General features: G+C 36.1%; 1 protein-coding gene across 1 annotated transcript in view; it reads left to right on the top strand.

Moving 5' to 3' along the window:
* Positions 1-10591, top strand: part of COL5A2 (collagen type V alpha 2 chain) — a 169781-nt gene that overhangs the window by 115860 nt on the left and 43330 nt on the right. Inside the window, 4 exon segments of the mRNA XM_017865465.1 lie at positions 611-664; positions 3734-3778; positions 7087-7140; positions 10249-10347. Coding sequence (XP_017720954.1) covers positions 611-664; positions 3734-3778; positions 7087-7140; positions 10249-10347 — 252 coding nt within the window.

Raw genomic sequence — 10591 nt, 5'->3', positions numbered from 1 at the left:
AATGTAAAAGCCAAAATTGACAAATGGGATCTAATTAAACTAAAGAGCTTCTGCACAGCAAAAGAAACTACCATCAGAGTGAACAGGCAACCTACAGAATGGGAGAAAATTTTTGCAATCTACTCATCTGACAAAGGGCTGTTTCTTAAATTTCTAAGGTTATATTTCCTTGCCTTTTAGATTATAACAAGAGAATGTTTTAATGAAAAATAAAAAATGGAGAGCATAAGTTGGCTGGTAAAATAATCTTGATTACTAACTGATAGACAAGCACAAGAGAGTTGAGCCCTTCTAATAGAAAAGGCTTTCTACATTTCATTGTTTCTCTTACCAGTTGAATGCCCTTATTCTTTTGCTATACTCAGTGATCAAATCAAGATTATTGTATATTCAGCCCATTAAAGCCAGTTAAGTGAAATCTATTTATGTAAGGGGTGATAGGTTATTTATCTCCAAATGGGGAGAGTTTTTCAAACCCAACATTGCCCCTGGAAATACTACTGCTTGGTGGCCAATTATCTTGAGTCTCAATTGGATTGAGTGGGGTAGTCAGACTACCCTACATTTCAAATTAGGTGCTTCAAGAGATATTTCTTCTCTATCGTCTTAGGGTCCGAGGGGAATGCCAGGAGAGAGAGGGAGACTTGGGCCACAGGGTGCTCCTGTAAGTATATCTGTTTTTACTTATACTGCTGAGATGTATATTTCAATTCATTTTTAGATTTAGTTTACTGAACTTGCCTTTTAAATGAAATGAACAGTACTGGTCACCTTTTTTTTTTTCTTTTCCTTTTGGAATAAAGTCAGTTTTACAGAAAAGTTGAAAATAAAGTACAGAGAATTCTTGAACAACCTTCCCTTTGCTTTTAATGTTAACATACAGCCACAGTACATTTGTTGTCTACTTTAATACAAAAATTAAGAAAATAATGAATACATATAGCAGCTTTGAATATAGTCCATAGAAAAACACAAACTTGGATATAGTAATAAAATTACAATAATAAGAAACATTTATCAAAACCTTATTGTATGCCAAGAATTCTTCCAAGCATTTTATTTTATGTTCCTCATACTCCTAAAAGGTGGGTACTCTGAGTGCAGTCTTCGAAAGAGCTGAGTCTCCTGATCACCTGTCTTTGATTCATTTTAATTATACAGATTGAGAAATACTCTTGCAGACTATTTATGTAACTTGAATCTGTATAGGAGGCATATTCTAATTATTCCTTTCACAACTCTCTGAAGGTCAGGCTATGCTGACTAATATTTCAAACTTATAGTTCATTACTTTGCACCTACTTTGCTTTAGAGAGTTAAGGACTGTCACCTTTCCTCTATTATTTCAAGATCCGATCATCACCATTACTATTAGCAATCCCAGGTTTACACTGTCTCTGCTATTACCTCCAGCCCATAGAGGACAACCAACTCAGAGTTACTCAACAGTACCAGATTCAGGGCCCTGATTTGGAAAGTGTAAGGCTCTCTCACCAGGCCATTCTATATCAGTTTAGTAAGCAGAGTGTCCTAAGGGGATATAGAGAATATTATAGAATATAGTCAGCTATTGGCTTATCCAGGCTAACATCATCTATCAATATAGTATGCTCACTTCTCTGTGCTTTCTTCTACTGTCTGCCAAGGGAGGTCTGACATTTCTGCCCCAGCATGGGCTATTTCTCTTCCCACATTTCTAAGAACTGTCTCCCATGTTAGCACTATTTCTCAGGGTTCTTACCAGGGTGTTAAATTGTCATATCATGAGACAGCATATCCACATCATTAAAGGTTTCCAACTTTGTATTCTGATTTTTGATACAGTGCCTTCAGGACCAAGATCCATACATTCTTTCTCAGATCCCACCTCTACCTGATGTTTAGGTCTTATAGGTGCTTTGGTGTATGATACCTTTTTAAAAAAGTAGTAGTGCTAGTTATTGGTCTGGTGTACAGAAGTGAGGCTTAAGTTGTCTGCCAAAGTAGAAGCTTCAACAAGAGAGAAGTACCAACTATTAATGGGGGGAATGGGCCACTTCTCTAGGCCCAGTGACTTTAGATGGACCTGAGATTTTAAGTTCTTTTATTTTCGTTTAAATTTTGAGGACAGGGTCTTACTCTGTTGCCCAGGCTACAGGGCAGTGGCACAATCATAGCTCACTGTAGCCTTGAACTCCTGGGCTCAAGTGATACTCTCACCTCAGGCTCCCAAATAGCTGGGACTACAGGCGCATGCCACCAATACTGGCTAATTTTTTTTGAAGAAACGGAGTCTCACATTGTTGCCCAAGCTGGTCTAAAACTCCTGGCTTCAAGCAATCCTCCTGTCTCAGGCTCCCAAAGTGCTGGAATTACAGGCATAAGTTACCAGGCCCAGCTGAAGTTCTTCAGTGTGTTGATGCACATATCCTAATGCCATATCTCAGAGTCCCACTCCTCTCAATCCAGGACCCTGACCATGACATAACAGACTTTCTAGGTTTGAGATTTCAACCATCCCACGAGCTCTCATAGTCTTGCATTAAGCCCTGTGCTTGGCCTGTTATTCAGCTTTTTCTTCTTTCTGGTTGCAGAAGGTGAGAATTAAAAAAAAATGCTGCCAAGGAGTCTTGCATTGGTGATTAATCACCATCAGCCTTTTAGTATCTTTCTCCAATAGATACACTATACAAGACCCATGCAATTCCATCAACTTTATAATTGTTATTTTCTTAATTCTTCTCAAATGCCCGAGATATTGCACCACTATCCCATTCCCTTAAAATATCTCTGTTCACCATTGGTGACAATATTTGCCGTTGTGCCATCGCAGCATGCCAAGGATGATTCATACTCTGACTGTCACCAGCTGACCAGTGGGAAATCCAACTTAAAAATCCCATTTTAGAGTTTGCTTTCTTGTAACCACTCTGGCATCAATGGTGTTAGGGTCTTAGGTCAGGTTTCCTAGGAAACAGCCACAGGAAAGTGACTTGTATACAGTACAGGAAATTTATTGGTGAGTACTCTTAGAAACTATTTTTGAAGGAATGAATAAAAGCAGGGTTTGTCAGAGGGAGAAATTGAATTGTGTTGCAATTGCAACAGAGATCTCAGTCAATTTCAGGGGAACTATGGAGTTGAGATGGCTCTTGCAGACTTGTCTCAAATAAGGGCCAATGCTTTGTATCCCTGCATTGACCAAGGAAAGAGTACAGTCTTGAGAGAGCTAATTCCCTTTAGCTGAGGGCAATTCCTAGGGAATGTCTCAATAGCGAGCCATCAGCAGGTTATATTTCCAGCTGACAGGATGAATACTTCAGTACTTAAGGGAGCCCTGGGTGAAACCCACAGGATTCATTATAACTTATCTCTTTCTGTGTGTTTTATTTTCTGGACATTGCTTCTCTGAGTTAATCTGGCTATTAAGAATATTGAGGTGTTCAAATTTTCATTGTCTCTGAGTTCATATGTAAGAAGATGATACATTAAAAAGAATCATTTTAATCAGTTTCATTTTCTCAATCTTGATTTTATTTCTTATTGCTATAAGGATAGATGCATTTATGACTACCATATCAGCTTGTGTAAATGTGTTTATATTGCTATTAACTGAGTGAGGGTTATTGCCAGCTAACTTTAATATTTATTCTTCAATTTGTAACATGGAAATTTTTTATAAAGCAAATAGATTATGAGAAAATGTAGTATAAAATGTAATCTTATCCTATCTTGTCCTTTTTCTCTTAATTAGGGACAACGAGGTGCACATGGTATGCCTGGAAAACCTGGACCAATGGTGAGTTATATTACTTTCATATTAATTCATTAATTTATTCATGCATTCTTCCATTTGTATATTCAGAAACATTTACAGAGCACTCACCATGTTCCAGACACTTGGAATAAAAAGCTGATGGACACACAGTACTTCTTCCACACTGTTCTATTAAGGAACAGAGAGATATTCATATTGTTATGTAACATAATTGTTAACTCCATAATATAGTAGACAACTTAAGGTGTGGGAACAACTTTCAAGTCAAGTCCTGAAAGATAAGTATTTAATATATAAAATGGGCAAGAATATAGCATTGGCCAGAGGATATATAGATGAGAAAACACAGTGGGCTCAGAAAATTCCAGGAAGGCAAAATTGGATTCAGAGGCGGGAGCTAGATCATGAAGGACTATACTTACCATGTTAAACGGTTTTTGAGCTTTTTTCTATAGTTAATGTGAGATCATTCAGGGATTTTAAACATAAGAACATTATGACCAGAGGATAATCTGCTGGTAATGTTTGAAGATAAAATGAAGACAGCTAAGAATAAAGAATGAGTTTGAATACCACTGGCATAATTCCAGAAAGAAATTACAAAGATGTGAACTAAACTTATTATGGTAGTAACAGAGGCCGACTGCAAGTCAGTGAGCTAACAACTCTAATGGACATGACCCAGTAGATTTCTGGTTTAAAGTGTTTGATGGATGATGTAATTTATCTGAAATTGGAAATAAAGAAAGAGGAACAGGATACCATTTGTGGGTTTGAGTTTAGAATGGGAATAAATGAATTCAATTTTGTGATTAGATTTGCAAGAGTGGAGCTCAGGATAGAAATTTGAATTTCAAATGTAGTTTTGGAAATTTTTAACATACAGGCAATACATACAGCTGTGGGAGTAAAAGTGTAACACGGAATGAGAAATGATGAGGTCTCAACGTGTACCAATATTTTGTATACTGTGCTTTTTTGTGCTTAGTATGGACAAGGCTATTGTATTTTGCTTCAGACCATCTTGCAGTATTTCATACGTAATCCTCTGTAACTATGAACCTTTAATTCACGCTTGAAGATGGAAATCTGGACACTTATTTAGCTATTGCAAATTAGCTAAATAACTAGATCTAGATCATGAAGGGCTATACTTACACACTTAAAGGACTTTTGAGTTCTTTTCTATTGTAATTAATGTGAGATCATTCAGAGATTTTAAACATAGGAACTTTATGACCAGAAAGATCATCTCCTGGTAATGTGGATGATGAAATGAAGATGGCTAAGACTAAAGAATCATCTGTAAATTATAAACAAAGAATGAATTGTAAATTATAAACAAAGGCAAATATTTTAAATTTGACACATTTCAAACATATTCCCTTTATTAAATTCCCTTACTTGCAATAGTTCTCCCATGTGAATAGCCTCAATTGCTGCTCATTAACTGCTGAGTTACCCAGAGGTACAAAGGATCCTAAGAGATGTGTGGAGCTGAAGTAGATTTTAGTTGAAACAGTGCTGTGGATCAAGGTCTCTACTACTATTCTGTCAAGGACACTTAAATTATATCTTTACAAGCAAAATAAAACTAATTTAATTTTTAAAAAGAGCTTCAAGACATAAAGTTATTTTCTGAAATTTAGAGCAATTTGTTATACATGTGCTTTTCCCATCAATTATGTGATTTTAATAGCAGTGCCCTGACTTTTAAAAGGAAGATATAATGGTATCTAGAATAAATTATTTCATATATGATTAACACTGGTTGCTAGTAAAATGTACATAGTTGTGTTGTAGGCATCATGTAGTAAACTTTATCTGTTCATCATGAAATTAGTGGTTCTCAACTTTGGCTGTACATTAGAATTACCTGGAAACTTAAAAATATTGATGTCCAATCCAATTTAAACGTAATCTCTAGAGGTAGACTCAGAAATCAGTATTTTTTAAAGCTCTACAGATGATTCCATAGGGTCATTAATGTGGATAGCTGCTGCAGAAAACCAAAAAGTGGTGTTTTATAATAGCACAAATATATTTATAGAATGTTATCTCTAGTCATTTTTTAATGTAGTAATTGAGCACGAAGTTGCTACTGAAAATGCTCCTAAATAAATAGTCCGTAGAACAATTTTATTTTACTCCAATAGGAAAAGTTGAGTCAAGCTCTACAAGGTAAATTATGCTAACAAAACACCAAGGAAAGAAAATATTATGAGGGAAAGAGAGAAGATATTGTAGGAAATATTCATGGTCAACATGGGCCAAGACTGAATGATCAAAAAAGAAAAAAATTTAAAGCTATTAGCCAAAAGTAAAGCATAATTATAGTAATTGAAATCATTTGCCCCAGGGATCTTTTCTTCCTTGTTTCTCATAAGTAGGAAAGAAAACATAGGATGAAAAAATAAGTGTATTTTGAAAGGGCTTTTATTAATTCAAAACTGATGGGATTAAAGTACAGTCCTTGAAGAGTCAGAATAATCTGTACTAGAATTCCTCTTATACTCACTTCTTTTAAATTTAGTCTTTTAATCAATGGCTTAAATTCTATGCATGCCTTTCCAAATGGAGGGTAATATAAATATCCACTTGTTATTGCCTGAAAAACCTCTCTAAAATATCTAGGCTTTTTTTTTTTTTTTTTTTTGGAGATGGAGTCTCACTCTAGGTTGGAGTGCAATGGTGCGATCACAGCTCACTGCAACCTCCACCTTCCAGGTTCCAGCAATTCTCCTACCTCAGCCTCCCAAGTAGCCAGGATTATAGGCACCCGCCATCACCCCCAGCTAATTTTTGTATTTTTAGTAGAGACTGGGTTTCACCGCATTGGCCAGGCTGGACTCCAGCTCCTGACCTCAGGTGATCTGCCTGCCTTGGCCTCCCAAAGTGCTGGGATTACAGGCGTGAGCCACCACGCCTGGCCTCCAGGTGGTTCTTAAGCATCATTTTTATAGAACAAAGTACTAGATTTTGATATAAAATAAAACTTTCTAAAAACTACATTATTTGATTGACACAAAGAAAGTACATCTCTCAAGAGGCAATTGTTTGAAACACTTTATGTTTGTGATTGATTTAATCCTATATGCTATTTGAGTAATCCAATTATATTTAATACCTTGGATATGTCTTTTAGCATTACTTTAGATTGATGTTGAAAGGTACTTATAATGAAATTAGACTATTATCTTTGTAATTTTAAAGTGAAAGGCAGGTTATTCTTATGTGTCAAATACAAAATGACACCAAAGACTTAAAAATGACCTAATTAGATACTAATTAAATACATGTCTGATTACCTTTCTGGTTTCTTTTAATAGGGTCCTCTTGGGATACCAGGCTCTTCTGGTTTTCCAGGAAATCCTGGAATGAAGGTAAGACGTTAATGTTAATATACAGTATTTAACTCTACATGATTACATGAGCCCCAAAGTGAAGAATGACATTTAATTAATTGAAAAGTGTGGAAGTTACTTTTAACTAAGGAAAGAGCCTAGAGTATGCCCTTTGTTCATTATTACATGGAAGAAGATAAATGAAAAAATGAAATTAACTGTATAAATATAATTAAAGGAGAATCACTTATAATTGTACCCTTATAATATCAAAGAACCTGATGTGTTAGGACTCTAATGCCAGCCAATCAAAACAGCTCTAAGGAATAGGAGCTTTAAACTGAATTGGAACTCTATTCTCTATTCTTGAATAGAGTACTTGGAAGTAGTAAACAACAGAAGGTTCCAAACAATAGTAGGTCAAAATAAATTAGATGCTGTCAAAAGGCTGTTCTTTCACCTAACATTTGTTATTACTCTGCACTCCCCCAGACCCCCAACCCAAGTCTATGCAACCATTAAAGGAGTGGACATAGAGAATATTTGGCTCCCCATGTAGGAATGATTAAAGTATTCTGTGGGATGACTTACATTTGTAGTGAGTCACAATTGGTTCTTTCAGTACTTTCAGATAAATTCAAGGACGACAGTAGAAGGACATTAGGATTACATTAGATAAACTGGTGAATTAATTCAGAATACCTCTTTCAAGTCATAAGCAATATAACACATCTGATTCCCCCTGATGCCATGTTTCCCTTTGGCAATGACTTTCTTCATCCTGAAGAGATTATGCACAAGATTATGCTGTACAAAAATGACTGCAGTCACAGACAGTCACCTGGCCCCTCCAAACCTTGTTTTCTCATGGAATTTTGTTGAGGATTAGGTGACATCATCTACATGAACCCATCACATAGAGCCTGATGCAGAGGACACCCTAAATGTAGGTTCATGCTTCTTATTAGTTGTGCTACTCAAATTGGACTTTAAGAAAAATGTCTGTAGCTGACATTTCAGATATTCCTTGAAAATGTGAGAATCACCAAGTCAAATTATTCTTTAGGCTCTCTCTAATGACATATTCAAATACGGTGCTATGGGGATGCTGCTGCTTGAAAACGGTGCCTTAATTCCTTTCCCCGTGTTCACTGAGAACTCAGTGTGAACTCAAGTGGGTGGGATCTTCTTGGGTCTCCTCTGAATCTAATCTTGTCCCTGAAGTCCTAATAATGTCACTACCACAGACTCTGGCCCAGACTCTCTGTATACCCCTGTCAAAACATGCAAAATCCCTTCCCTCTTTTTGTGAGACCCTCTGCCCCCAGGCTGAGTTCTGGTTAAGGAAATACTCACAGATCTATGAATTAGCAGAAAGAGGTTTATACTCCAACTTTCATAGGATTTACTTTAACTTCACTAGCAATCATAGTTTACACAACCCAACCATTCACTCTGGTTACTTCTCTCTCCTCCTGGGTGTTTGTGGTACTGGTTGTTGGCTACTGAAAATTGCTTAATAAAACTCAAACATCTAGCAAAACTGTTCTGTTAGAAATTTTCTGTCTTTTCCTTCCTGCTTCTCTCCACCATAAAATTCCTGGATCTTTGTTTTTGGACAGGATCCTGCTTTTCCTACAAAGTTCTGCCATGGTCTCTGCTCTCTGACTAAAGAATAAACTTCTAAATCCAGTTCTTTGCATTTCAATGAAGTGAAACAGAGATTCAATATGCTTTACCGATACTGATGAGATTCCTAAGGCTTAGAATTTTGGTTTTCCAGGCCCCTTTATGATTAGATCCACATAGATACATAATAAGCCAGATAAAATACAGAAGCCAAGTGAAGTTTGAATTTCAGATAAGCAAAGAATACATGTGTAGTATGTGTATGTCCCAAATATTGCATGGGAAAAACTTATGCTAAAAGTTATTGTTTATATGAATTAAAACTCAACTAGGCATTTTTATTTGCCAGCTGGACTCACTATCTTGGCTTGAAATAAAGGGAGCTATTAAGTTACCTTAACCACTTCACTCTGCTCTTAATGTTGCAGTTTAAAAATATCTTTTAATTCTTATCAAAGAAGTGTTGTTTCTTTGGTTTAAAATAGATGGTACTTTGCTTATAAGGTTGCCAAAATTAAGTTGATTAGACATTTGTAGTCCAGATGTTTTTCACTTTGCTGATAAATGCTTTCTTGAAGGTCAGTGGAACTGAATTTTACAACTGAAATCTTATACTCTGAAATATGATTTGTTATATTGCTTATATAGCAAGGAAACAATTTCGTGTTCTGTAATGATGGTATGAAATTTTATGTAGACTTTTTACAGTGAGTCTCACACATTTGGAAAACTATTGTCTGAATCTTGCAGCACATTTTAGCTGATATTAGGTTGCTTTATAAAAATTGGAAAATAATATGATTTATCCTCTAACGATTGCATGAAGCTTTAATTGTGTAGTAAATTGCTAGGCTTGAAATGTCTAGCTTTACATTGAACAGAAACAACCCCTTTAAACACAGTGGGTTGGTCAGTTTTTCTCCCTCATTTGATTTGTGTTGAAGAGTCTGAATGTATACACTATTTATACAGAAATGGGCTTGAATAACCTGAGTATTTATGGAAGAACATATTAAAAGTAAACCATGCAGATTTAAGAATATCTATTCTTTGATAAATATCTTAAATAACAAAAATTTAAGAATATCTTATTCTTTGAGTAACTCGATGTGCATGAGGTGTAGGTCTGTTTCTAGTTTTTCTTTATGAACTTAGATTATCTTAACTGTTTAATATGTAATAAGTATAAATTCTGACAGATGTGGTAAGAAAAATTCCAGATTTTGTGGAGGTTCAGAGGAGAGGGAACTTAAGGTAACCCTGGTGTAGGGCTTCTCTAACTGGAGATTGGATATGGAGAATATTCCTAGTGAAGAGGCCACTAGCATCATCCCTTAAGAAGGAAATGGGAAAGTGAGTACACTCCTTAAGCTTGGTTGGGCACATATCTCTTGTAATCCTCCTTGGCCTCTTTAAATATTTGGGTTTCAAATGTAAAATTCCAAATAAGCAGTCAACTTTGTACAATGTCACTCTTGTATTCTTCTTAAATTAACATTTCCCTTTGCACCCTTTTAGGGAGAAGCAGGTCCTACAGGGGCGCGAGGCCCTGAAGGTCCTCAGGGGCAGAGAGGTGAAACTGGGCCCCCAGGTCCAGTTGGCTCTCCAGGTCTTCCTGTAAGTTTGTGGCGTATCTAAGAACCAGCCCAGAGAGCTGGACATTTCTTGTAACATCAGAACAAATTCAACCTTTTTTTTTATTATTATTATTATACTTTAAGTTCTAGGCTACATGTGCATAATGTGCAGGTTTGTTACATATGTATACTTGTGCCATGTTGGTGTGCTGCACCCATCAACTCGTCAGCACCCATCAATTCATCATTTATATCAGGTATAACTCCCAATGCAATCCCTCCCC

Source organism: Rhinopithecus bieti, unplaced genomic scaffold (genome assembly GCF_001698545.2).
Source record: "Rhinopithecus bieti isolate Rb0 unplaced genomic scaffold, ASM169854v2 scaffold_2827, whole genome shotgun sequence".
NCBI lineage: Eukaryota > Metazoa > Chordata > Mammalia > Primates > Cercopithecidae > Rhinopithecus > Rhinopithecus bieti.
Note: the sequence above shows the minus strand (reverse complement) of the source record. Positions and strands in the feature narration are given on the sequence as shown.